We start from the raw sequence: 27,785 nt of genomic DNA on the forward strand, positions 1-27,785 counted from the left end.
TGGCTGTTTGCGTTGCTGTCCAAGGAGAACACCTGTTATAGGTAAGAAACTTTCCTTTATTCTACATTTTTGCCCATCCTGTGATGGGCCCAATTATTACATAAGTATGATCTTTATTGTATATCTAGAATCACTGACTATGAATTCTCTCTGTAGTGCTACTGCAGCACTGGGTCTCAGATAGCTTGGAGATGATATGCAATTTTCACAGATGCACAAATTAAATTGATCTTCAGTTCTTGAAATCTGGGGAGCAACCCTTTCTCAAAAACGGAATCCCATGCTAATTGGTGTTTCAAAAGACTTTTGCTTTATTTGCAGAAGAGAAGGCATACAATATAAAAGTGAAGTAGTTTCCAATCCAATACTTCTATAGAGCAGGATTCAGTACAGAAGATTAGTAACATCAGAACATAGATAACAGTCCACTTGGAGACCTCCTGAGCTGTTTGGCACCAGGAGGAGGAGTTTGGGGGTTAGAGCAGCAGGGTTCAAATCCTGTTGCTGCTCCTTGTTACCTTGGGCAAGCCGCTTCACCCTCCATTGTCTCAGGTAGAAACTTAGACTGTAAGCTCTCTGGGGCAGGGGAATTCTTACTGTACCTGAATATAACGTGGGTTGTGCTACCAAGGTGTGAGCTAAATCTAAATAGACTCAGCTGAGCAATGGCTCCCAGCAATGTCTCAGACCTCACTGAGACTCACTAGCGTTTTCTTTTCCTTTAGACGGAATGCGCAGCAGATGACACACTTTAAAGGCACAGTAGCAGACTCCTTGCTCCACAATTAAGTTTTCTGCCAAAGGCGAGTGCGTGGTATTAGTGACACATGGGTGTTAGGTTAGGGGGGTCAGCCTAAAGCTCCGCCCCCACGTGTGATGTCATCAGTCTGCGCCCCACAGGAAGAGCTGTTTCTCTATCAGAAACAGGCAGTCTTCATTTATCCTTTACTTTTCAGATTAAAAGCTGCAAGTCAAAACCAGAATACCCTTTAGCTCCAAATCTCAGCTTCTGGCTCTATATATTCTCCCCCCAACACTGCAAGAGACAAAAACGCAGCTCTTCCCCAGCCAAAGAAGGCGCCCCGATTCATTTCTAATCTTGAAAGCAGCAAAAGGCAGAGATGAAAATGCCTGCAGGAGCTTCTGCTCAGGTAGGAGATTGCCCCCCAACTTCTTGCCCTCTCTATACAAACGATGCGGCAGCTTTCTAACCTGGGACACTGCAGAATCAGCCCTGACTTTAATAGGACCCCGAGCAGATCTGAGCCACGGACACTTTGGGACAATTGGTACATGATGGGATGTGTGGAGCTGATGTACACCAGGGAAGAATAAAACCTTGGGGTGATAATATCTGATTATGTCAAGGTAGCAAAACAGTAGGATAAGGTGGCATACGGAGGGATTCTATGGTGCATAGAGAGAGGCATAGCCAGCAGCATAAAGGAGATAACACCTCTGCATAGGTGACGCCTCGCCTAGAACATTTTGTTCAATTTTACAGGCTCCATCTCAGAAAGGACAGAGATAGCCTATAGACATTCCAGAGAAAAGCAGGCAAAATGGTGTGGGTCTGCACCAAAAGCCAGATAAGACTGAGAGACTTAAATCTGTATATCCGAGAGTAGTGGTCTTCACTACCATTTCGGATCCAATGGGGGTTAGAGCAGAGGCGGGCCTCTCTCTAATGTTGTTGACCTGGGGGGGGAAGGGCAACCCCCTCCAATGTCACAGCTGACACCAGGGAGGTCCTTTCATAACCTCCCACTGGCCATTGCCACTTCCTCTGTCCCTCCCACCCTGCTGCTTCCAGCCAGCACAGGTGTATATGTATGTGGCTTCCAATGCTGCTGCTGGGCTGTACCTCTACCATTACTCCTCCACTTCCAGTCCCCCTCCCCCTTGTTAATTACTACCCCTCTTCTCTTGTCCCCTGATCCTGATTCTCCTTACCAACAGCTAAAACACTGAAAAAGTGTGCCTACAGTCTACAGCTTGTGCCTAAACCCTTCCCTTTGTGGTGCTTTTCTTGCTGCTGGCTAGGCTGGAGTCAACCTATGCCACGTTTCCAGCTGTTCTGGCATCAGAAGAAGGGATGCCTTCTAATTTCCATGGCCATCAGGACCTGGCTGCTCCTGTTCTTCTGGCTGATGCAGAATTCTGAGCGTTAAAACTGTGAACTGCAATTTAGCTAATTAGCGGTGAACCTTGTCAGATAACTAGATAAGTCAGTACTTATCTGCAAAGTGTTGACTTTTTTTTTTAGTTTTTACTCTTCTTTTTTTTTTTTTTTTCTTACTGGTTTTAAGTGCTAGTGCAGTAGCACTGTATACTTAACTCCATCTCTGACTCTGGAGTTAAATTTCAAGTGCTAAGAAAATGCCAGCTGGGCCAACACACTACTGTGCATTGGGCAGCAATACTTAATGCCCTCGTTTGCATGGAATTTCCATGTGAGGGCTCTAAATGGTCCTCCCATATTAGAATGCTCATTTTATAAGTGTAAAGCTCCTTGCTGCATTGGCCGTAAAGTTTACACTCACAAAATGAGCATTCAAATGCAGGCAAAGCTGTGCGTTGGTCAGACTGCACCTTTCTGCATCTGCCTGTCAATGCACTGCGGGGACAGGGCTCAGCAGTCTGCCTTTCCTGCTCTTCCCTGATTCACTGCTGGGGCTGAAGCAGGGGCAGGGCTCTTCCTGCTGTCACAGTCCCTCTGCCCTTCTAAGCCTCCACTCCAGCTGTGCAGGGTGTGGAAGCCTTCAGTCATAGACGGAGCATGTGCAGGGCTCCCACTCGTCCTCCCAATGGCAGTGGATCAATTGGACAAGCCTATGGGAGGTCACCACTGGCCCTCGAGCCTTGCCTGGAAGAACACTGCCCTTGAGGAGAGACTGGGGATGTGATAGAGACATTTAAATACCAGAAAGGTATTAATAATATTCAAAATCCAAACCTTTTTCAACTAGGGTTCATGATATAAAGCTCCAAGGGAGCAGACTCGGAACAAAAGCAGGAAATATTTGTTTTTAACAAAATGGCCAGTGGAGGAGATGTTGATGACAAGAATGGTATTGGAGTTCAAAAAATCATGTGATATGCACAGATGATCACTGGAGACAGGATGGTAATGAAGCACTGGGGTAACTGGCTCAGAGCAGTGGTTCAGGCTAAAACAGCAGTGGTATGATTGCTTGGAGTTTCCCGGAAGGCGCTGGGGTAACATGCATGCTGCGGCAGTTACAACCATAAAAACAGCAGTGGTACAACAGTGCTGCCTTCACATATGGGAGGGGGGAGATGCCTCTCTTTCCTTCCCTAGGTCTGGCAGAGGTCTGAGTCACTCAGCAAGAAGCAACAGGGCCCAGATGGGTCCATCCTTGGGCGTTTATGAGTGTGGCCTCTGCAGGGAAGGTCCCAGATGGGCTGAGGACAGCCACAGGACTAAAACTGACAGGGGTTAGGCATTGCTGTATGTCAGGAGGTGCTGGCTGGCATAGTCCTGGCTTTGTGTGGCCACACGCTGAGGCATCCTGGTCATGGACCTCAACAATATGTCAACCTTCCCTGGATGAGAAATTGTATGTTGTTAGGATTTAATTGCATTACTTATTTAACTCCTAAGTGTTAAGTATTTTTATGCTTTAACCCACACTGAGGATGTTTGGTAGAAAAGTGGGCTAGCAAGTTGAAAACTGAAAGTGACTATGATTTGTAGCCAGTCAAGAAGTGCCTACCATAATGGATTTAGGCTGCTAAGAAGTTCAGGGTGACCTTAATGGAGGGAACATGGTTAAACCCAAAACTTCAATGAGCATAGGGCAGCTGGATCTCTCCCTTTATTTTACCACAACATCACTAACCTTAGTGTTTATATAAAAAAAACCCCAAAAACTTGGTAACAAGACATAAATGGGGGCCTTGGCATTCAGCTTAAGCATTGGTTTTATAAGAAACAAAATTGAAGATATTAAGACCTTAAATGGCCTGCCAGTGGAGGTCATCATTGTGACAGATTTTGGACATAACTTGAGGCAGATGTGGAGGGTAATGTTGGGAAAAGCGTGGAGCGGTCAGGTTAAAGACATGGGGGAGGGAGGAGCTGGAGAGGAGTTGCATATGGGAATGTCAGCGTGCATCTGCTCAAAGTAACCTGAATGTAATCGGCTTTGAAGTGCCGAAAAGCGGAATATAAAAATCTAAATAAATAAATAAACTGGGCAGACTGCACTGACCACTGTGGTCTTTATCTGCCCTTATTTACTATTATTACTAAGTTACTGTGTTACTGAGTGTAAGGAGAGAGAGAGAGAAGTCCCAGAAAGTGCGTTTTTATTGCTGAAAAGAACAAAAAATCAGGCTTTCACATTTTAATCCAGAGTTTCCCAATTGTATCAAGCCCAAGGTTCACCTACATTAATAAAAACGTTGTGCTGGCACACCAGCCTCCACGGGGCAGGCAGTGTGGACACGGAGAGATCTCATATGGCGAGAAGAAAAGCTAGGGAAGCACTGAGAGTCCCACCAGTCTCTCTTTTAAACTTTAAAATTAAGGGAGGGGGGGGGGGGGAAGAGATATATATGAACATGTCAGGATAGACCAGCTCCCGCCGCATACAAGTGCAAGATAAGGGAGAAATTATTTTGGGGCAGGCAACCGACTATGTTAGTTACCTCGGCTGCCGCCTGTGGCTGCCAGAGCTCCTTCACTGCTGCTGTTCCCAACTTTCAGAGCAAGTCGCCTCTAGTGCTCGGTGTATGCTCCCCCCGTTTCACTCAGCCTGGAGACAGGAGAGGGGCTGGAAGGAATCTGAGGAGGCTCAGGGCGGGGAAGATGAGGCGGTGCTGTGCCTAGTGTGTGCACTGCACAAAGCAGGGCTTAGCTCTTCGTACCCCGCATGCTGCCCATGAATTACCATTCTCCAAGGCTCGTGCTGTATCTAGGAAGAGGAGGCATGCGTGATAACACATGTTCTCAGACAAGAGCTCCTCTGTGTTTAAGAGCCACTGTTGGTGACTCTTGTTGCTTGAGGTGATGAGAACCGAGCCGAGGTGATGGTCTAGATCTGCGCATCAGGTAGTCGTGGCTTTTCTGTGGCACACCCGATCAGGTCTGAAGGCCCATCTGTTGGGAAACACTGCTTTAATCTATTGAGGAAGTTAGGGCCAGATTCATTAAGGCTTTTCTCCCATTTTGTGTCTATGGGGGGAAAACCCTTAGTGAATTAAGTAATTAGATAGTTGGGATTAAAGTTTTTCTCCCCCTATATACAGTTTGTCATTCCCCAGGTATAGAGAAAGTTATTTACAGGAGCTCATATATTTCTGTTGAATGGATTTTCTGTCAGAGCATAAATGCTTTTTCCAGGGGAGGAGAAAAGTCAGGTGCCAGCTCGCCCTGACATCTAAAAATTGAGTGCTGCTGCTGGCCTGGGCCTGGGCCTGAAAAAAGCCTGCACTTCAGCTGGGTAAGGCCCGGAAGTTGATGAACGCCACCAATATTGCTATGGCCTCCCTAGCACTTCTAAAGGGGAGGCTTTGGAGGAGCGGTGACGCTGCTACTTCTGCAGGAGGCCCATGTCCTAAAGAAGCCCCTACCCACCACTGGGGAGAGAGGGAGGGGGGTCCAAAAAGCAAGAATGGAAGAGGGAAGAAAAGGCAAAAAAAAAAAAAAAATGTCAAGCATAAACAAAACCAGAAAACATTTTGAACAAAAACAAAGAAAGAGAAAACAAACAAAATAATTAAAAATAGTAAAAGTAATTGAAAAAACGGTTCCAAAGAGAAACAATGTCTTGCGCCGGCTTTTTAATTTTTTGACTGGTGCCTGAGTTTTCAAACTCATTTTCCCGCCTCCGGCTTTTTCTCTTATATTTGCCCCTGCGCATGACCTGGAAGACCTTAGCATGGCTCTGTATGGGCAGGTTAAACTGTCTCTTCTTAAAAAAAAAAAAGAATGTTTGTTTATTACCCCTACGCCACCCTTCCCAATGTATATAAAGAAGAGAGGGTAGGAAGTGCCAGGAATGGAAACTTAATACAAATATTTTAAGCCTTTCACTGGCAGATGAGATTCAGAGACTAGAACATGGTCTATGACATAATTCAAGGGTCACTTAACCTATGGAGAAATTTCCCCAAATCCCAATGGTCTATCTTTGGCTCCCCTGTCTTTCTCGGGCAACCAGATGTGAAGAATTCATACAAGGAGTTAGAAAAATAAAGTCTAGCTGTTGACTCAGCAGCAAATACTGTGCATTGTTGTGTTGAGGGACCTGGGTTTGATTCCCTGGTCATGTTTTCACAGACCTTGGGGGAGCTGTTGTCATAGCAACATGGCAAATGATGGCAGACACGGGACAAAATGAGCCATCCAGTCTGCCCAGTTGAGATTCCTCCACCTATGGGTAGACACACGTCTTGTTGTAGATCGGTAACTGGCTAACGGATGGGAAACAGAGTAGGACTGAATGGTCATTTTTCTCAATAGAGAAAGGTAAATAGTGAAGTGCCCCAGGGATCTGGGGCCAGTGCTTTCTAATACGTTTATAAATGATCTGGAGAAGGGAACAAGGAGAGAGGTATCAGATTTGCAGATGACTCAAAATTGTTCAAAGTTGTCAGATCTTGAGCCATTTGTGAGGAATTGCAAGGGGACCTTGCAAAACTGGGGTATTGGGTATCTAAATGGCAGATGAAATTTAATGTGGACAAATGAAAAGTGATGCACATCGGGAAGAATGATCCAAACTATAGGTACACAATGCTGGGTTCCATATTAGACATCCCCACCCAGGAAAAAGGATCTTGCAATCATTGTAGACAATACTTTGAAATCCTCAGCCCAGTGAAGAGCGGCAGTCAAAAAAAGCAAACAATGTTAAGTAGTATTAGGAAAGGAATGGAAAATAAAACAGGATATCTCTGTACCGATCCATGGCATAACTGCACCTTGAGTACTGTCTGCAGTTCTTGTTGCCCTGTCTCAAAGTTAAATAATGGAACTAGAAAAGGTACAGAGAAGGACGACTACAGTGATAAAGGGGATGGAACGATTCCCCTAGGAGGAAATGCTTAATAAGTTAGGGCCCTTCACCCTGGAGAAGACGGCTGAGAGGAGATATGATAGAGGTCTATACAATCTAGAGGGGTGGAACGGGTAAATAGGGAAGAATTCCAATAGTATTAGGACCAGGGGACACTCCAGGAAGCTAATATTTATTTAACACTTTTTTTTTTTTTTTTTTTAATAGGTACTTTTAAATAGCACTTTTAAATAGGTAGCACTTTTCTAATAGGTAGCACTTTTAAATCAATTGGAGGAAAAACACTTTCACTCATTGCACAATTAAACTGTGGAATTTGTTGCCAGAGGATGTGATGAAAGCAGTTAGCATAGTTGGGTTTAAAAGGGATTTGGACAAGTTCCAGGAGGAAAAGTCCATAAACCATTATTATCCGTGTAGACTTGGGAAAGCCATTGCCAATTCGTGGTTATGAGCAACGACTGGATCTGTTCTTTGGGATCTTGCCAGGTGCTTGTGACCCGGATTGGCCTCTTTTGGAGACAAGATGCTGGGCTTGATGGACCTTTGGTCTGACCCAGTACAGCATTGCTTATGTTCTTGTGTACGTTTTAGTATGCAACCAAACACCATCGACCTTTATATGTTTTTCCTACCACTGCCCTCCACAGCTGTCCCAAGCATTCCCAAAATCTGTTAAAAGTGATGGCCTTTCAAACCTCTACTAATAGGCTTTTTCAGGCTTTCCCATCTTCAGCTTTGATTCTGATCAGGCCAGTGCTTAAACCAATACCCAGGCCTCCTCCTATGTCTTATTGCCAAGTTTTGTATTAATCCCCACTTTGTGAGGCTGTTGTGAAAAATCCAGATGCTCCATTGGAGTTTTGACCATGGTCTTGCCGTGCAGGTTAATCTTTTTAGGTTGCAATTGCTGTTCCATGTAGATTACCCCAGTGCTTTCATGGAGGCCCGATGCAATCATACTATTGCTGTTTAGGCTTGTAACCACTGCTCCGTACAGGCTGCATCACTGCTTTCTTGGAAGCACAATGCAATCTTATCGCTGATGTTCTCTGCCAAACCGCTGCTCTGTGCAAGTTATTAACATCCTCATGTCTCGAGGGATGCTTTGAGTTTATCCTGTACTTTCCTGAATTCCTATAATGTTTTTTACTTTATCACCTTCTTCATGTGGGCAGTCCAGGCATTCACCACCGTTTTGGTGAAAAAAAATACTTCAAATTGTGGTTTGAGTTCACCTGCTTCGAGCTTCATATCATGAACCCTAGTTCCACAGTTTCCTTTCCATTGAAAAAGTTTGCTGTTTGAGCATTATTAGCACCTTTTTGGTATTTTTAATGGCTCTATCATATCGCTTTGGCTCTCCTCGCCTCTAGGGTATACGTATTTATGTCTTTCATTCTCATCTCGTAAGGCTTTTGGTGCTGACCCCACTCCATTTTGGTTACCTTTCTCTGGCTTGCCTCCAGGCCTTCTAACCTTTCAGAGTTAGGGCCTCTAGAACTGGACCCAATATTGTAGTTGAGGTCTTCAGTCACCAGTTGCCTGTACAGAGGCATTGTCACCTTTTTTTTTTTTTTTTGCTGGTCATACTTCTTCTTAAGCACTTTACTATCCCTCTGGCTCTTACTATCACTGTTTCATCTAACTAAGATCATCAGACTTTATCACCCTGAGATCTCTTTCCTGGTCCGTGCACATCAGCTTTTCAGGCCCCTGCTCCCTTCCCTTTTTTGCACCTCAAATGCAAGACTCTCTGCGTTGATTCTTGACTGCCAAGCCTTCGACCACTCTTCAAGCTTTCTTAGATCACTTCTCATTCTGTCTACTCCCTCAGGGGTTGCCCACTCTGTCTGTTGCAGTCACCTTAGTGGCTGGATTTAGGGTCCCCGGTTACAGTGGTTTGGCAGGAGCCCACGGGGTAGTCCCCAGCCGAGGACTGGTACTGCAATGACTGGGCTTAGGTGCATTGGGAAAGGGGAAGGTTCATGGCCCTTGTAGGTCAAGTAGAAGCCAGGTCTGATTGAGGCGGAAGCCAAGAAAAAGAGCAAAGGAAGCTGCCGGGCCAAAAATGTAAAAAAAAATAAAATCCTTTTAAAATGTCTGCTGTGCACTTCCTGCTTTCCTTTACTGGTTTGCAAAGAGATGGTAAGCGATGGTGGTGACTTATGGGGAGGGTCTGTTCTGAGCTGAGAGATGCTTTAAACAGAAAACTGCTCTCTTGAAAACTTCTCTGGTTCTTCTTACAGTGAAGAATATCTTGAGACAGAAAAGGGAAAACTAAAAATTTCCCTATGGTGCTGCCCAGCTGGCCCTCAATTAAGTCATGAAAAACTGGAGATCCAAGAAAGAAGCAAGAGGCATTCACAGAGAGAGCGAGAGAGAGAGAGTGTCTGTGGTTTGTTCTGACTTATCTGCAGCGAAGGCAAAATCCTGTAATAAATTTGCCCTGATGTATTCATTACACAGATGTTTACAACGGGTTTTAACTCGAGTTGTCGAAAGATCAGTTTAGCCTTGTCTAGTTTTATGCTCTGCTCATTTCTTAGTCTTCCTCCCAGGTTTCCTTTCTCTGTTGTCACAATATCTATAGAGAGCAATCAGGAAAGGCGTTTCCACAGGTTCAGCAGTGTTTTACTGGCAGTACTGGGCTCTTTGAGTATTGCCCGTCCTCAATGCAGGGAAAAGTACAGGAATTCATCGGTATCGTGTGTCATTTGATCTGCAGTCTTTTTTTTTTTTTAACTCTTTATTGAAATCAGCAGATAAAATATAAAACAACAATGGGAAACTACCACCATGGCGCGCAGTAGCATCACTTAGGTGAAAGATTATTACAGAGGAGCCCACAGTCTTACAAAATTAGCCCAATAGTTATCGAGCAGACATCAAAATGGAGCATTGTCTTCTTGAAACATATTCCCAGTGCCTTCCCCATATTTTGCCGTTCATAGCACTGTTATCCTGCAACTCATACGTCGGCTTCTCAGTTAGGGCCACCTCGTGCACCTGCTTCTTCCAGTGTACAAATTGAAGGTCCAGAATGTGGCTCTCCTAAACCGGGCAACCAACATCTGCCCACATAACATGAGAACTTATCCAAAGTCCCAAGATCTCCCCACCCCGACCCCAACAGACATAAAACAAGTGTACTGGGGACCCTAGGATTATCCCAGTCTTGGTCTCTACCTGCATCCAGAATGACCGGACCACCATGTATGAATATAGGTCCCTTCCTCACAACAACCTCTCCCACGGGGTCTTGAGGAGGGAGAACATTTGACATGAAAGATCGACTACCTCTACAGACTCTGCAACAATCTGTACGTTAGCTTAGACCCCCGGCTGACATGATGATACAGCATGGGCCCACCTTCCAGATCTGTTTCTAGTGGCTCTCCTTTAAATTCAGGCCTAGATCTACATTCCCACTGGTCAGACAGAGTTGTCATGGGAGCCCTGTCTTCCAAAGTTTGAATAATTGCCTTATAATACTGAAGAAATAGTTTTGCCTCCCTCATCAGCAATCATCATACTGCTTTGACTCTAGTGGGCACCCTCCTATTCCACCTAATCCCATTCAGTCTAAGATAAGGTCCCTCTACTATTCATTTACAAATCCTCCAAATCTGTCCTCGAAGTCAGATTTTAAAGACCTAAACGTTATCCATCCCTGATCATCTGCTTGCATCGTACTGAGACATTCCTGAGAGCAGAATCTGTTTGGCAGGAGAAACAACTTGCATCGCTTTGTTGAATGAAAACTATGCGTGTTATTTTCAGTGACAGAATCACCCACAGAGAAAGCAGGTGCAGATTTCTGTGGGTAATTTTGCCAGGGACGATAAAGCCGAAAAAACACACCATATATTTTTGCTTTGATTATTGATAAAAACTACATTTGGGGTTTGTAATAATTCTGATAATTGGATTATTTACCCCATTATGTATTAAAAACTCCCATTTGATGAAATACTTGTGTACCTCTTTTGAGTATGTCCCCCCTTCTAAAAAAAATTCTCGCTGGAAGATAGGTCTTAGGTTGCTGCTCGGTGTTTACTAGTGCCGCTGCTGTGGAGAGTGTGAGAGCAGTATAGTGACTCTGTTCTCTCTCTCTGACTGGCAAACACATGCAAAACTCTCCCCCTGCCCTACTGAGCCCCAGCAACTGAGAGGTCTCCTGATGGAGGGGATGCAGAAGGTGCTGAGTGTGGAAGGGTTTTGTGTTTCAGGTCCCAGTAACCTTTGAGGACATCGCTGTCTATTTCTCCCAGGAGGAGTGGGAGGATTTAGAAGAATGGCAGAAGGAGCTTTATAAGGATGTGATGAATGAGAATTATGAGATACTGATCTCGCTGGGTAAGTGGAAATTTTACATTTTTATTAAAAGACCTTGGCCATCAGGAGAAAAATAGTTCTGAGTGTGAGGGCTTCCCAATGTTATCTGGTAAAAAAAAAAAAAAAAAAAGTGAGCGAGTGCTGCAGTGATCATTTTATGTCCTGTCACTTGTAAACATTCAGCAGAAGTAACATGACAAGGGAGTAAAGAATTGAATGGATGTCACACATGGCTGAGCAGGGGGTAATAGTGAGAGTAGAATATATGTTATCTGTGGCTTGTCAGTGGGGTCATAGTGAGGATAGGATGGATCTCCCAGTTGATGTCAGCAGTAAATCATAGGTCTGCAATAGTGATCGCAACATGATCAAATTTGATTTAATAACTGGAGGGGGACACTAAAATCTACTGTGACCACATATAACTTTCCAAAAGGTGACTATGATAAAATGAGGAAAATGGTTAGGAAAAAACTGAAAGGAGCAAATGCAAAGGTTTAAGAGTTTAGATCAGGCTTGGACTTTATTTAAAAATACCATCTCGGAAGCCCAGAGCAAATGTATTCCACGCATTAGAAAAGGTGGAAGGAAGGCTAAAAGACTACTGGCATAAGGTTTTGTCTAAGATGGGGGTGGATACGTATTTTCTTTGCTGGATTCGGGCTCTGTATGCCTTGCCCGCCGCCTGCCTAAAAATTAATGGAGGCTACTCAGCTGATTTTGAGGTTTGGAGAGGCACACGCCAAGGATGCCCTCTGTCGCCCCTTTTATTTGCCCTTTGCATTGAACCATTGGCTGAACGAATCCGGCAGAATAGACTGATTCGAGGTATATTTATTGGGGGAGAACAGCATAAGCTTACTTTATATGCTGACGATATATTATTCACCCTCACGAATCCTGATCAGTCTCTTCCCACTGTGATCCAGGAATTGGAGGAATATGGGAAAGTATCGGGTTTTAAAATTAATACTACTAAATCGGAACTGTTGCCTGTTTATCTTAGCTTGGAGGCTGAGCAGCGCCTTAAGGGCCTTTTTCCATTCCAGTGGGCCTCTAAAGCAATTAAATATTTAGGAGTTTTTTTGGGCCCTACTTTTGAGACGCTCTTCTCCTTAAACTATCCCCCCATGCTCAAACAATTGGTCAATGACCTCGGTCGTTGGGACAGGCTCACTATGTCCTGGCTGGGGCGTATTGCAGCCATAAAATGTCCCTGTTGCCCAAAATTGGTTATCTTTTCCAGACATTGCCATGTCCAGTGCCCTCGAGTTATATTCGTACTATACAAAGGAAAGTATTTCATTTTATTTGGAAAAGGAAGCCCCCACGGGTGTCCCGGACAGTTCTCTATCAACCTAAAGTTCATGGGGGACTGGGGGTTCCTAACTTTCTTAAATATTATGTAGCAGCCCATCTTAAGGCGATTGTTGAATTTCACAATACAACAACTGGTAAACAATGGGTTGCGATAGAAGAAGGCATGATGAATGACCCTCTGTTACGCGAATGCTTTTGGTCTTTTGATATTCGCTTGCCTTCTATAGCTGTAATTTCCCCCTGCACTGCACAAACAATGGCAATCTGGAGGGCCTGGTGTTCTCGGATAGTGGGCCCAAGGTGTTATGTTTTTTCTACTGCTATCCGTCGTTGTGCGGCCTTCCCTGCGGGGAGGGATGGGAGGGTATTTTTACACTGGGCGACGAAAGGCCTTACTACCCTAGGACAGGTTTGGAGGGGGGATAACATCATGTCTTTTGATGATCTTAAAGCACAGTTCCTCCTGAAATCTACGGATTATTTTGCCTATGGCCAATTACGACACTTCTTGTACTCTAAAGAGGTGTTACCGGATATGCTTAAAGGGAAATCCCTATTTGAAGGTATGTGTGATAAGGCGCATAAAGTGCGGGGAGTTATTTCTAAGCTTTATGGTGTATTAATAACGGTGAGCGACTACTCCGCAAAATTTCTCCTGGCTTGGGAAAAAGATTTGGAAATTAAGGCCCCGGCAGATGATTGGGACCAGTGCTTTATGCGGACTAGCTGGAGTACTATTTTGGCCTCCATAGTGGAAAATAGTTATAAAGTTTTAGTACGATGATACTATACGCCGGTTCAACTGGCTAAAATGTTTTCTGGCAGAAGTACTCAATGCTGGAGAAATTGTGGACAGATTGGCGACTACTTTCATATGTGGTGGTTTTGCCCCGCTCTCAGGCCCCTGTGGCGTCAGCTGGAGAGCTGGCTCAGTGAGGTGTTGCTCACCCCAGTAACATTATCTCCTCAAATTGCGCTTTTGAATTTCCCTGTGGATACTTTGTCTAAATCTCAATGTTCTTTTGTGAAGGCTGTTCTAATGGCCTTGCGGGGGGTCCTAGCTCGTGATTGGCGGAGTGCCCATGTTCCCCCCGTTTGATAGTGTTTTGAGGCGCCTTCACTGGGTGTACTATATGGAGAAATTAACTGCAATTAAATATGACCATTTAGCACATTTTGCTGAGCCTTGGAAATGGTATCGGCAGTGGCAATTGACACATTGTCAGGTTCCTCTTTGAACATACCTTTCCACTGGCGTTAAGTGGTTGGGACTGTCCCTTTTTGTTCTTATGATAAGGTAGTTTTGGGTGAGGCCTTGTATTTGGACATAGGGATAATGGTTATTTTTGCTGCCCATGTTCTCTGATTTCGTTTTATATTTTCTTTATTTCTGTACAACGTTTTTTTTTTTAGCTACTTGCTTCTCTTCATTGGGGGGGGGAGGGGGGTTGGGAGTGGTTTTGTTAATGTTTAAAAAGACGGGGTTGTTCTGGTGGGCTGGATGTACTGCCTGTATTATTGCTGTTCTTTTTCTTTGCATAATTTTTCTTACTATGTACTGGCTGTGTCTCTTTCTTACTGATGGATACCCTGTGAATAAACAGTTTATTACAAAAAAAAAGACTACCGGCATGGTTAAAAGATGAGGTAAGAGAGTTCACAGTAGACTATGAACCAGGAGACCAGGGTTCGAGTCCTGCTGTTGCTCCTTGTGACCTTGGGCAAGTCACTTTACCCTCCATTGCCTCAGGTACAAACTTAGATTGTAAGCCCTCTGGGGATAGAAAAATACCTACAATACCTGAATGTAAACCGGTGTGATATCTCGATTGAGATCGAATGTCGGTATATAAAAAAAAAAAAAAGAGAGAGAGGCTATAATAGCTAAAAGAACATCTTTAAAGAAATGGAAAAGGGATCCGAACGAAGAAAACAGGAAACAGTATAAGCACTGGCAAGTTAGATGCAAAGTGTTAGCATTCCCGACTCACGGGAATGCCCCGTGTGCTACCGTATTCATCCTGACACCACCAGAAGACCCCAACCACTGCATGGCAGGAACACTGCCAAGCCATGCTTCTCCTAGGGCATGTGCAGTGCCTGCTCTTAAAGGGCCTGCGGGGGGGAAATTCCACAACACCCTCTGATGACGTTGACCAGCCTTCCTTACTTAAGGGCTCTGCAGACAACTCAGCATCACCTCAGCAAATGGTCTCCTGCCTTGCAGTGCATGTCGCCAGTGTTCCCGAGTTCCTTTCTCTTCAGCTTCATTTCTCCTGCCTTGCTTTTGTTTGTCTTCTCCAGCCATGTCCAACCTTCTTTGTCTGTCTTGTCCAGTGTCTTCAATTTATCTCCGTCCACTCTTGGCCTGACTTCCAGATTCTGACCTCGCCTGGACCTGAACACATTTTGCCTGCTGCCTGGACCTGAACACATTTTGCCTGCTGCCTGGTCCTGACCTTAGCCTGCCTCCATTTGTGTTTGCTGCTGCCACAATCCAAAGGCTCATCCTGCGGGGGAGGTGAAGCTCAAGTTTGTCCCACTACTGGATGCATTTTCCAGCTGTTAGCGTAGGCCTCATAGGCTCACCTACGAGGCTGTGACAATTATGCCGCAGCACATAGGTTTCCTGAATCAGTGCAGGATGCAATTTGAACTACAGGTGCTGCTCTTTCTCTCACTTACATTCTCTCCCTAATGGAAGGGTCTGCCCTAGCCTGGGCTTCCCCCCTCTGGGAGCATGACGACACACTATTGGGAAACTTAGGCAATTTTCTAAAGGAGTTCTGGTTGATATTTCATACACCTAGATGGACACCCTCTATGGCTGCTGAACTACTTGACATCTGACAATGTTCTAGTACTTTAGGTGAATATGCAGTTCACTTTCAGATGCTCGCAGCTAAACACCAATAGGGCAATGACAGCCTAATCACCATCTTTCATCAAAAGCTGTCAGAGAGGATCAAAGACAAGTCAGCAGAACTTAATCTACCCAACACCCTGGAGGGCTTGATCAGCTTGGCCATACACTTTTATCTCCATTTCCATGAGCGAGTGCATGAGAGAGGCTCAACTCAATGTTCAATCCAGTTAATCTCAGCTTCCATTGTCCTGTAGTTACCATGTCTGTTCCTGAATCCAGTACTCTCCCTGAGGAGCCCATGCAAGTGGATCGCTTCAAACGAACTCCAGAAGAGAAGCTGAGGCACCAGCACCTCAATCTGTGCTTATATTGTGCAGCATTGCAGCACTTTGCAAATCGTTGCCTGGTTAAGCCAGGAAATTCCAGGACCTAGGTCTGGTGGGAGAAGCCACCCTAAGTTGACCTTGTACCTCTCCACAAATTTTAGTATCAGTACGACTATTATTTGCGGAAACCTATGTCAATATGATGCAAGCCTTCCTAGATACCAGTGCTTGGAGGCAGCTTCATCCACAAATCATTGGTATAACAATATGATATTTCAACCATTCCATTGGACACCACGTTCACCAACTCCTCTGTTCATGGAGAATCATTACCAGGGCGAGTCATGATGGCTACAGTTCTGCTCACCACACAGATTGGCCTCATGCACTAAGAGTACATTAGCTTATATGGCTTCCTAAGGCAGTTAACAAGCTATTTAATCACCTTTGGGCACACATATTTGTCAAGCTGGATCTTTGGGAGATATACAACCTGATCAGAGTTTGAGAGGGCAATGAATGCAAGACTGCCTTTAACACCCATGACGGACACTAAGAATGCCTGGTGATGTCCTTTGGGTTGTGCACTCTTCACAGTCTTCCAATTCATGGTAAACAAGATCTTCAGGGACTTTCGGTTATTTACTCGCTGACAATAGAAGGACCAGGGGACACTCCATGAAGTTAGCAAATAGCTCATTTAAAACTAATCAAAGAAAATTCTTTTTCACTCAGTGTATAGTTAAACTCTGGAATTCATTGCCAGGGGATGTGGTTACAGCAGTTAGTGTTACTGAGTTTAAAAAAGGTTTGGATAAGTACTTAGACGTTAAATCCATAAACTGCTATTACGGTAATTAATAAGCAATCTGTCTAATGTTTGGGAACTTGCCAGGTACATGTGACTTGGATTGGCCACTGTTGGAAACAGGATACTGGGCTTGATGGACCCTTGGTCTGACCCAGTATGGCATTTCTTATGTTCTTATGTTCTGTACTCTCATGTGGTATTTTACCTGGATGATATCCTGATCTTCTCAAAGTCTTTGTCAGAGCATCGACGTCATGTGAAACAGGTCCTCCAGAGGCTCCATGAGCACCACTTCTATGCCAAATTAGAGAAGTGTACTTTTGAACAAGAGGAATTTCCCTTCCTGGGATATATTATTTCTCACCAAGGCCTCCATAAATTAAAAGCCATAGGTGATCAAGGGATAAAAGGGCACTTAGTAATTTCAAAGCCATAGAAAAGAGACTAAGTGAATTCTTTGCTTCAGTCTTCATTTATTTGCTTGCTTTTATATACCGACATTCAATCGAAATATGAGGAAGATGTAAGAGGGGTACTCATGTCAGAACTGATAATCAAAGATGATGATTCAGACAGAGGAACTGAAACAAATCTCATTGTACCTGGAAGATATCCTAGGGCAAAACTGTCAAACTAAAGAGTAGCAAATCACCTGGTCCAGATGGTATACATCCCAGATTGCTGAAAGAACTGAAAAATGAAATTGCAGACCTGCTATTTAAAATTTGTAAACTATCATTAAAATTGTCAGTGGTATCTGAAGACCAATGCGATACCAATTCTTAAAAAGGGATCAAGGTTTCAAGGGGTAATCCAGGAAACTACGGACCAGTAAGTCTGATGTCTGTGCCAGGCAAAATGATAGTTTGTATCATAAGGAACAAAATTGCTGAATATATAGATAAGCATAGTTTAATGGGACAAAGCCAACAAGGATTAAGCCAAGGGAAGTCTTGCCTCACAAATTTGCTACATTTTTTTGAAGGTGTAAATAAACATGTGGATAAATATGAGCCAGTTGATATAGTGTATCTGGATTTCCAGAAAGCATTTGACAAAGTCCCTCATGAGAGACTTCTTAGGAAATTAAAAAGTCATGGAATGGGGCAGTGTCCTATTGTGAATTGCAAAGTGATTAAAAGACAGAAAAGAGAGAGTAGGTCTAAATGGTAAATTTTCTCAATAGAGAAAGGTAAATTAGTGGAGTGCCCTAGGGAATCTGTTCTGGGACCATTGCTTTTTATACTGTATATTTATAGATGACCTAGAAATAGGAATGAGTGAGGTAAACAAATTCTCAAATGGTGCAAAATTATTCAAAGTTGTTAAATTACAAGAGGATTGTGAGAAATTGCAAGAGGACATTGCACAACTGGGAGACTGGGCATGCAAATGGCAAATTAAATTTAATGTGGACATGTACAAAGTGATGGCTATAGAATGCGAGGTTCCATATTAGGAGTCACCACTCAGGAAAAAGATCTAGGCGTCATCGTTGAAAATACGTTGAAATCTTCTGCTCAGTGTGCAGCAGCAGCCAAGAAAGTAAATAGATTGCTAGGAATTATTAGAAAAAGGCTGGAGAATAAAACAGAGAATATCATAATGCCTCTATATAGCTCTGTGGTGTGACTTCATCTTGAATATTGTGTGCAGTTCTAGTCACCACATCTCAAGAAAGATATAGCAGAATTAGAAAAGGTACAGAGAAGGACAACAGATGTCATTGGCATATAGGTAGAAAGTGATTCCTAGATCAGATAGTAATTTACATAGTAGTAGCATGTAGATGTTGAATAGAGTTGTGGATAGTGCTGAACCCTGGGGGACACCAGTGTCGATCGGGAAGGTGTCTGAAATATGCTTGCCCAGTTTGACTTGGAATGTCCTTTTTGATAAGAAGGGGGTGATCCACTTCTTGGTATTGATTGCCATCAATACCAATATTGGTATTATTGGTATTTATCGCCGTCAATACCAATATTTCTCAGCTAATGGCATAGAAGGGTATGGTTGACTGTCGAAGGCAGCCGAGAGGTCAATTAGCACCAGGATTTAAGTTTCGTCATTGTTAAAACACTGTAATATGGGTCCATTAGGGATACGAGTAGAGTCTCGATAGAGCAATTTTTTTCTGAATCCAAATTGGTTTGTATGTAAAATGTGATAGATAGACTTCTAGATGGTCTTCTAGTTGTGATAATATGGCTTTTTCAAGAATTTTGGATAGAAAAGGCAGGTTAGATATCGGTCGATAATTTTCCCAGTTGTCAATGCAGCTGGTTTTATTTTTTAGGATAGGTTTTATTGCTGCTTGTTTCTCCCTGTCTGGGACTAGATCTTCCATGAGAGAGAGATTGATTGATTAAGGATGTGATTGTTGGCGTGATTGAGCTATGAATTAGTTTTAAGGAACTAGCAGGGATGGGGTCCTATGGGAATGTGATTTCTGACAGGTCCATTATCTTTCTTTACACCAAGGATGAAAGGATGTGAATGTCACTGCCCCTATGAGATGGCCTCTGAAGGCCAGTCATGATGACACATCTCTGATCCTGCACTGAAATATGAACCTAAATGACATGCCTGCTATGAAGTCTTTAATATTTGTGCTTTAAATGGCATGGGGGCGGAGGAGCATTTGAGTGGCTGCTGGTAGTGTGGCTGCCTTGTTGCTTCTTGACTAATTTAAAAGTATCAAGATCCCAAACAGGCCTGCTCAGTGTTAGTGCTGTGCACGGAAATCTGAAGGACCTAGGCTCGATTCCCAGACCAGTTTCCCTGGGCCGGACTAGTGCTAGAGATGCTGCGGAAGTCAAAATGACAGCCCCCAGGGGGGAGGGAGGGAGTCTTATTTATCAAGCAATGGCAACACCTAGTGGTTGAACTTATTTACTTATTTATTTAAAGTTTTTTTTATCTACCGACATTCGTAGATACATCATGCTGGTTTACATGGAACAAGGGAAACGAGAAAAGTAATTTACATTGAACAAGGGCATTTGTAACTAGGAATTAAGGCATAAGAGAATTTCAATAACTAAAATAAATGCAGTGTGCAGACCATATCATTAAATATTTTCAAAAATTGATAAGAGCGCAATGGGCAGAACCTAAGAGGATAAGTTATTACAAGAACAATTTTTTACAACAGTGTTGACAGGCGGATATTACAAAGAAAGGGATATGTTATTAGGACCCCTTGATTGGTCTCCGGCTAAGGACTGTTGTTACAGTAATTGAACTAAGTTAATTAGGAGGCGGATAGCAAATATGATAAAAACACACCCCTGGGATGTCATGAATGTAAGTTCATTCCATGACCACCCAATAGAGGCCTATTCCAATTGAACTGGAAGCCCCAAGGAGAAGGAAGAAACTGCCGGGAAAAAAAAATTGCATACTGACAACTTGGGAAGCTGTTAACCATGCAGCACCAGAGTCACGTGACCTCAACTCAGCACAAAACTATCACATGACCCACTGTCTGAACCCACTGAGATTTCTGAATAGATAATGATGGAGACTCGTGTAGTCTGTGTGAGGGATAATGAGGTTTGCCCATATGGAAATGAGGCTGGTAATTTATTGCAGTTTTCAGAGAAGGGGATGGACTAAACATGAGGCATAGAGAGAGCTCACATGACTTTAGTGATGCCCACTGACCTGTGATTCTTTAACTAGGATTTGAATGATTTTGTTCAGTGAAGTCGGTGAATATCTTTATCTTAGAGCATTTTTAATACCCTGAATTTGGATGACTCAAAGCCAGAGTGATTATGGGAAACCTAATGCAGTGTTCTTACCCTGGGGACAGGGTCTCGGACCATCACCCCTGATATTATCTCCCACATTGAACGAGGGGAGGAGCCGTGCATCAGGGAGGAGCCGGGATCAGAGGAAAGAGAAACTGAGAAAATCAGCTGCTCAGGTGAGTGCAGGAGTAAGAGGGACCGGGGTAAAACTGCTGAGCTGAGGAGTGGAAGGAGCAGCTGGAACTGCAGAGACCCCTGCACAAGCTCCTCTGCAGATCTCTTTAATCGCTCACATAAAGCCCTAAGACCATCTGAGGATCATAATGCTAGCCCCCCAGTTTCCTGGGGCAGATTTTTCAAAATTCGATGTCAAGAATTAGCAAATTCTGTGGCATGTTTTTTAAAAATTCTGAGCAATTATGTGGCAAATTTGCATAAGTTTGCATAAAGTTTCATATCATTTACTATGCAAAAAAATCAGTTTTTTGAAAACCTTTATATTGTTTTTTAAGCAATATTTAAACTGTTTATATTTCTACTTAATATCTAGGTGGTTTACATAATATATACATGATTAAATGTTACCATTTACACTTCTGCACTTTCACACCCACTCATCCCTCCCCACACAGCTCTACCCACCACTACATACATCCACGTCCCCATTCATCCCAAACAAATCTCCACCTCTTTTTTTTATTTTTTTGTCCATTGATCGCTCTCCCTGGTGAGGTCTCTGATTATTTCCTGCTGCTGTCAGTGTTTCTCTCCCCCCCCCCCCCCCCCCCCCCCCCCCTGGAACGTTCAGACGCTGATGTTCGGCCGAAGCAGCGTGCACGCACAGGCACTTTCAGCCTGCAGCCCCTGCTTGCTTCCCCCAAGGAAGCCCAGAGAGTGGGTAGGACCCTGGGCTGACTCTGTCCCCTCACGCGCGCTGCTTTGCCAGAACAGCAGCACCAGTGCCAGCATCCGTTCTATGGTCAGTGTGTGTGTGTACGGGTACAGCAGGAGAGAGAAAACTGGGAGAAAAGAACCAGATCGGCCTGGAGTGGAGTGGGAGCACGTCAGAAACCTGGAGGTCCAGGAGGGTGGCAGCACAGCATTTTGCACTCACTGTGCCTATGGGTGAGGCAAAGGATAAAATTGATCGCTACCCCTAATCCCCACCCCCACAAATTAAATAAAAGATGTGGGCCATAGTGACTGCAGGCCAGCCTTTCCCCCTCCCCAATATTTAATGCAAAGTCACAGAGCCGCCTCCTGCCCTCCAACTGACAGCAGCGCTGGATGCGTACGCTAAACCCTGCTATCAGAGAGCACTGCAAGTGGCCGGGAGTGGGTAAGACTGTACTATGCGTCCAGCTGGAATTTAGAGGAGGTCCAGGAGGGTGGGAAGAGGTTGCAGGTAGGTTGGGAAGGTTGGGGCTCAGAGGGGGCTTTGATGACTTTGTGTTAAATATCGTGAAGAGGTGGGGGGTGGTATTGAGCTGCTAAGGCCCACATCATTTTTCTTTTTTTTTTCTTTTTTTTTTAATATATTTTTGGGGTTAGGAGTTTGGGAGGGGAATTGGGTGCTAGCCCATACATTCCTTAAAGTATTTTGGGTGGATGGAGGGCAAGCAGTCAGGCCTGAAGACCCAGGAGGCTTATCTAAAATTTGTGTTCTTTTTTTGCTGTTTAACTGGCTATCTTTCGAACATAGTTGGTTAAAGTTATCTGGGTACATTTTGGATCTGCTCTCAGGCCTGTCCGAACTTAGCTGAATAACTTATCTGGTTATATGGCGGCGGTTACTACCCCTAACCAATTAGGCTTGATACTTCATTTTGATGCAGCTCCAGCACTGCTCTCTACATCAGTGGCAGGGGTGGAAGGAAAATTAGAACCAAAAAGTTACCAATAAGGGCCCTGACTTCAGTGGTCAGAATAACAGATAAATATGAGAAAAATAACTGTGAAAGCTTGCTGGGCAGACTGGATGGGCCGTTTGGTCGTCTTCTGCCGTCATTTCTATGTTTCTATGGTTAACTCTGAATATTGGAATTAGCTGAGTAAGTTATCTGGCTAACTTAACTCCATCCTAGAAGGCCCTCTGATTTATCCGGATAAACTTTATCTGCGTAACGACTTACCTAGATAACATGTATCCAGTTAAGAGGGGCCAGAAATTTTAAACCTTGGGGTTTGCCCAGGTAAATCAAAAGTTACCCAGACAAACCCTTTCACTATGGATCTCTGTGTGTCTAATATATGTCCATATTTTTTTTTTTATCTGATCCAGCAGCTGATGTGCCCCAAACCAAAAATAGCAAATCATATATCTGGGAGCTCAGTGAGAATCCAGCATGGAACAAGATGTTATCAGAAGGAGACAGCGATGAAACCTCTTCATGTTGTGACTGGGGGGGAAATTACAGGACTCAAAGCATAATAGAAAAAACGCAAAGAAATTCATCAGGAGATGCAGCTGAGAACTTAACTATGTGTGAGCAAAGTGCCAGTAATATCTCACAAAGAGGGGAAGAGCAAAGAAACCAGATAAAACAAAGATGTTTCTGTGATGTATGTGGGGTATTCCTCAGGGATTCTGCAACTCTAAGATCTCATCAGAGATTTCACACTGAGCAGAAACCATCTACATGGACAGAGAATGGAAAAGCTTTCAGGCAGAAGAGAGAATCACAGGAACAAGAAAAAAGCCAAAGTGAGATGCCTTTTAAATGTTCTGAATGTGGGGATGTTTTCACTAGGAAGGGAGCTTTAGTACAGCATGAGAGAATTCACACCCGAGAGAGACTGTTTTCTTGCACTATATGTCACAAAATCTTTCAGAAAAAAAGCCTCATAAGATACCAGACATGCCACACTAGTAGGACAGCATTTTCATGTTCTGATTGTGATAAAAGCTTCAGGCAAATTCAAGTGAAACCTATCGAATGTAACAAACATTTCTTTGGTGAGAAAACCTTAATAACGCACATAGAAAAGAGAACATTATCATGTTCTGAGTATGGGAAAAGCTTTCTTCAAAAGAAAGATCCAGTATCGCACCAAAAAATAAACAAAGGAAAGAAAGGATTTAAATATAGTCAAAGTGATAAGAATTTAATTTCTCTCTTTTACCTGAAAAAGCACAAAATGAATCACACTGGAGAGAAACCATTTACATGTGCTGATTGTGATAAGAATGTCTCTCAGAAACAAAGTTTAACAAAACACCAGACAGACTCTATTAGTACTTATTTTAACAGTGAATTCCATGGTACCAGACCACCCAATTTTATAGGTGGGCAAGTAATGAGTGAAACAGATGTATCTCTGTTGTTCAATGTTGAACTAGACAATAGCAATTATGATGCTCTGTTGCCAATGGTTTCCACAGATGCGAGTAATATGAACAGTGAATGTGTACAGAGAGTGACAGAAGAAGAGACAAAGAGAAAATCAGAAGAAACTATAGAGCAAAGAAAAACACGGATGAAGATGCAGAGAGAAAAAGTAGCAGAGAAAAGATTACATGAAACTATAGAGCAAAAGGAGACACGGCTGCAGAAGGTTAGAGAACAAGCGAGAAAGAAAAGATCACAGGAAACTGTACAGCAAAGAGACATGCGACTACAGAAAAACAAAGAGAGAATTGCACAGAAAAGATCACAGGAAACCACTGAGCAGAGAGCAATACGACTAGAGAAACAGAAAGCGAGAAATGCAAAGAAGAGATTACAAGAAACTTCAAAGCAGAGAGGAGAACGACTACAGAAACAGAGAGAGAGATATGGAAAAAAGAGAGAAATGCGGCTGCAGAAGGGTAGAGAATGGGCAGAAAATAAAGGATTACAGAAAACCAGAAACATGAATGCAAGACGACAGAATGAGAGAGCAGGAAAGGAAGGAGTGTGAAAAAATTGTGGAGAAGAATACAGTTGATGTAGCAGTACAAGCAGTCAGCAGTGGTTAAAACGAATAAGGTTTGCCAGTTTTGGTAATTTGTTGAATTTAATGGCCTCAGATGGGATCTTCATAAACTATCGTCCTAACAGAGAGCTTAAAATGCCAGCAAGATGAGAATTCTAAGATCTTACAAGATTTGATGAATAGCCCCAATGCCTTTTTGGGCCATTTGATGTTTGATTGCACTTCCTTAGACTCCCCTCCTCCTGCCCCTTGCTAAATTGCTCCTTAGGAATCATAATTAAAGGGAAAATACAATTAAAATGAGTTTGGCCTTTTATGTGTGTTCTGGGGTGCAAATATCAGTCCATGGGCACACTGAGCTTCACAACATAGTCCAGCTTCACTGTAGTTTAAAGTACGTGCACTGTGCAACAAATTGCGTACTTTCACTTGCTATGACAAATACGTACATGTTGAAAGGTGAGCCCGATGTCATGCAGGATTCTATGGGGTGGAGGGAGGAAGGAATAATCAGGCAGCATGTATATGCACATACCTGCCTTTTTTACCCATCCTTTTCGATGGTTCCTTTCACAGCCAAAACTGCACCAAATAATCCACACAGGCTAACACAGAAATCAGGTGGATGCAACATTGTGCAGCAAAAATCATGACTGAGAGTCTTACCAGCAAGGACTCAAGGCTAAAAGAAAAGAGGAATAGTAACTCCTCCATGGAACCAATGTATAGAGTTTAAAAAATAAAATCATTGCATACAGAACCATCGAGAAAATAATCCAGGACACCAACAGTAATGAGAATAACATCTGATTAGTTATTGTTCTGTGTTCCATGTAAAAAAACCCCGGTCTAACCCCAAGACCAGGGCAACCTTTTCGTTACTTGTAAACCGGATTGATTTGTATTGCATACAGGAATTCCGGTATATAAAAATTAAAAATAAAATAATTCAAAAGCTCAAGCTGAAGCTTGCTGCACTTAGAGAAGAAGATCTACTCCAATAGCAAATTGAAAAAAACAGCAGAAATACAAAAACTGCTCCTCCTGCTCTCAAAAAGAAAAGATACCTACTGATCAGCTTTCTCCACTACAATTCTTAGTTTTGTGTCAATATTATTAGAGATGTTTTCAGCAAAATAGCTGAAAACCTGCCTGGTTGTTTCAGTGGCTCCTGGCAGCATCTCAGGCTCGTTCCATTCTTCCCCATCCGAGGATGGCTTGTCTGTTGGACAAACATCTTCATTTCCAGAAGCAGGCACATTTTCAACATGTTTTACTTCAGCAGCTCAATCAGCCCACATCTTAGGGCTACAGCGTTTTAATGTATCTTTCGATATCTTTTTGTTCACAAGCACCAGCAAATATTTAAAAGAAGTACTTTAATTTACACCGTGCTGCTGTCTCAGCTAGTGTATCACATGATCCCCATATTCCACAATCTTTGAGACTCGCCGCTCCTTAGTGATCTGGAGCCATTCTAAGAGGAAGGTCTGAACCATTCCCCCAGTGGAGGAGATGAGGAGGCGGATCGCAGTGTCATCAAAACCTGGTGCCTGTGTTTGCTGCTGAACCTTGGTTTGACGCTTTACCTTCTGCTGACCTCGAACAGGCAGCTGCTGCTGCTGTTGAAGGGTGGGAAGCACTTGATGCTGAAAAGAGCAGAAGGAATGTCTTTGAAAGATTGGACATTTTTAAAGAGAGTGCTGGATAGGGGCCAGTTGGTTCCCTGCTGCAGCTGATAATGATAATGTAAGCTTGCTTGATACTCTTTAATTACATCTGTCATCTCTTGAACTCTGTCACCGAACAGGTTGAATCCTGCATAGGGCACATCCATGAGATGATCGTGTATGTCCACAACCATGTGGGCCAAAGTCATGGCTGCAGTATCAAAAACTTTGTCTATGCAACAGATAAGGTGCTTTTCACATTCCTCCACTTCTTCCACTGTCGGACAGAAGTCCACTTGCCCTGGATCTGACAACTCCATCAAGGGTTTTAGCTTCTGGACACATTTGTGCAAATACTGCACTACGTCTTCACCTTCAATTCATAAAGGGACTCTCCTATAGGAGAAGAATCCACCATCTCATGGCAAGTACTTACTCCTAATGCTGGAAGTCTTGCAGTGGAATAAGGACCTGTGGGGAACTTGGATCTGCCCTGCTATGCAGGAAGTTTTTCTCCATCTTGGGCAGGAGAAGTTCTAATCTCCCTCTTTAGTCTTCTGGGCTTAAGAATGCAAATAAATTCTTCACTAGCTCTCATAACTGGTCTTCCACTGGTTGGAGGTCCCTCTGAGCCGGAGGTGAAGGAAAGACATCCTCTCCAGATTGGCTCATCCTCATTCAGGATAGATGTTAAAGCTGAATGCAATTCAGTGCTACAGCCACTCCTGCTAGATCAGTGGCTGGCTTTGAGGTGCTCCATACTAGCTGCATCAGGAATGCCCATCAATTAGTACCCTGCTCCAAAGGTGGCACCGGTAGCTCCTTCCCCACCATGACATCCACCACGGGAATCTTGGAGATATGCATCAAAGTATTCCACGCCAACATCATTGATGGCACTGTGATCTACCATGCTGAGGGTGTTGATTGTACCTTGGAATGCGAACTCTGTGCTGATGACAGACAACGTCCTGGTTAGCCTCAGGTTCAGATAAAACAGATGGCTTGGCGCCATGAAGACAGCACCTGCACTGATAAGACTATATCCTGTGTCAACATCGAGGAGGGGGCCCAACTCTTGCAGATCTGTGTGCCAATGACACCGATCTTCTATTCAGCTCCAAAGGGGATGATCCCCAAAAGGGGTTCCCATGCTGCTTAGTTGCTGTTCTTGGTGCCTTCTCTGGTGTCACAGGCTTCTGTGCCACACTTAATCCCTGATGAGGCAGATTGGAGGTCAGCACCATGGAATGGGAGCCTTTCTGAGCCTGAGAGATTGAGAAGAAGAAGCTTCCTCCTTCGACTTCTTGTGCCAGGACCTCAAGAATGCTTCACTCCTTGAGGAAGAGTGTCTATCACTCAGCCTCATGCTAAAGCCTGGGACTCTTATCTGCCAGTGCCTTCCTAAGGCTTCCATCTTCCAGGTGTGATACTACAATTCTGGTCACCGCATCTAAAAAAAAATATAGTTGCACTGGAAAAGGTTGAGAGAAGGGCAACCAAAATGATAAAAGGGATGGAACAGCTCCCCTATGAGGAAAGGCTGAAGAGGTTAGGGTTGTTCAGCTTGGAGAAAAGATGGCTAGGAGGGGTGATATGATTGATGTCTATAAACTCATGAGAGAACTAGAACAAGTAAATTTGAATCGGTTATTTGCTCTTTGAGATAAGGAAAGGGCTAGAGGGCACTCCATGAAGTTGGCAAATAGCTCATTTAAAACAAATTGGAGAAAATTAT

The 27,785-nt window shown here is 43.6% G+C and overlaps 1 protein-coding gene across 3 annotated transcripts; it reads left to right on the forward strand.

Moving 5' to 3' along the window:
- Positions 1–27,785, forward strand: LOC115085963 (zinc finger protein 485-like). 3 transcript variants are annotated; one of them, XM_029592541.1, is made up of 4 exons: positions 1–41; positions 11,279–11,405; positions 20,525–20,638; positions 22,744–27,785. In XM_029592541.1, the coding sequence occupies exons 2-4, from the start codon at positions 11,372–11,374 to the stop codon at positions 24,360–24,362; spliced, it is 1,767 nt and encodes a 588-aa protein (XP_029448401.1). In that variant the 5' UTR covers positions 1–41; positions 11,279–11,371; the 3' UTR covers positions 24,363–27,785. The 3 variants fall into 3 exon arrangements, with proteins under 3 accessions (XP_029448401.1, XP_029448399.1, XP_029448400.1); XM_029592539.1 differs by lacking the exon at positions 1–41 and adding an exon at positions 878–1,151; XM_029592540.1 differs by lacking the exon at positions 1–41 and adding an exon at positions 878–1,151 and having other exon boundaries at positions 22,747–27,785.

The sequence above is a fragment of the Rhinatrema bivittatum genome, chromosome 2 (assembly GCF_901001135.1).
Source record: "Rhinatrema bivittatum chromosome 2, aRhiBiv1.1, whole genome shotgun sequence".
Taxonomy (NCBI): Eukaryota; Metazoa; Chordata; class Amphibia; order Gymnophiona; family Rhinatrematidae; genus Rhinatrema; species Rhinatrema bivittatum.

Bases quoted from the DNA above. Each gene is read 5' to 3' on its own strand.
- LOC115085963 (XM_029592539.1), top strand. From the start codon at position 1,122: ATGAAAATGCCTGCAGGAGCTTCTGCTCAG. The intron at 1,152-11,278 runs GTAGGAGATTGC...TTTGTGTTTCAG, and splicing joins CTGCAGGAGCTTCTGCTCAG to GTCCCAGTAACCTTTGAGGA. The intron at 11,406-20,524 runs GTAAGTGGAAAT...CCCTGGGGACAG, and splicing joins TGAGATACTGATCTCGCTGG to GGTCTCGGACCATCACCCCT.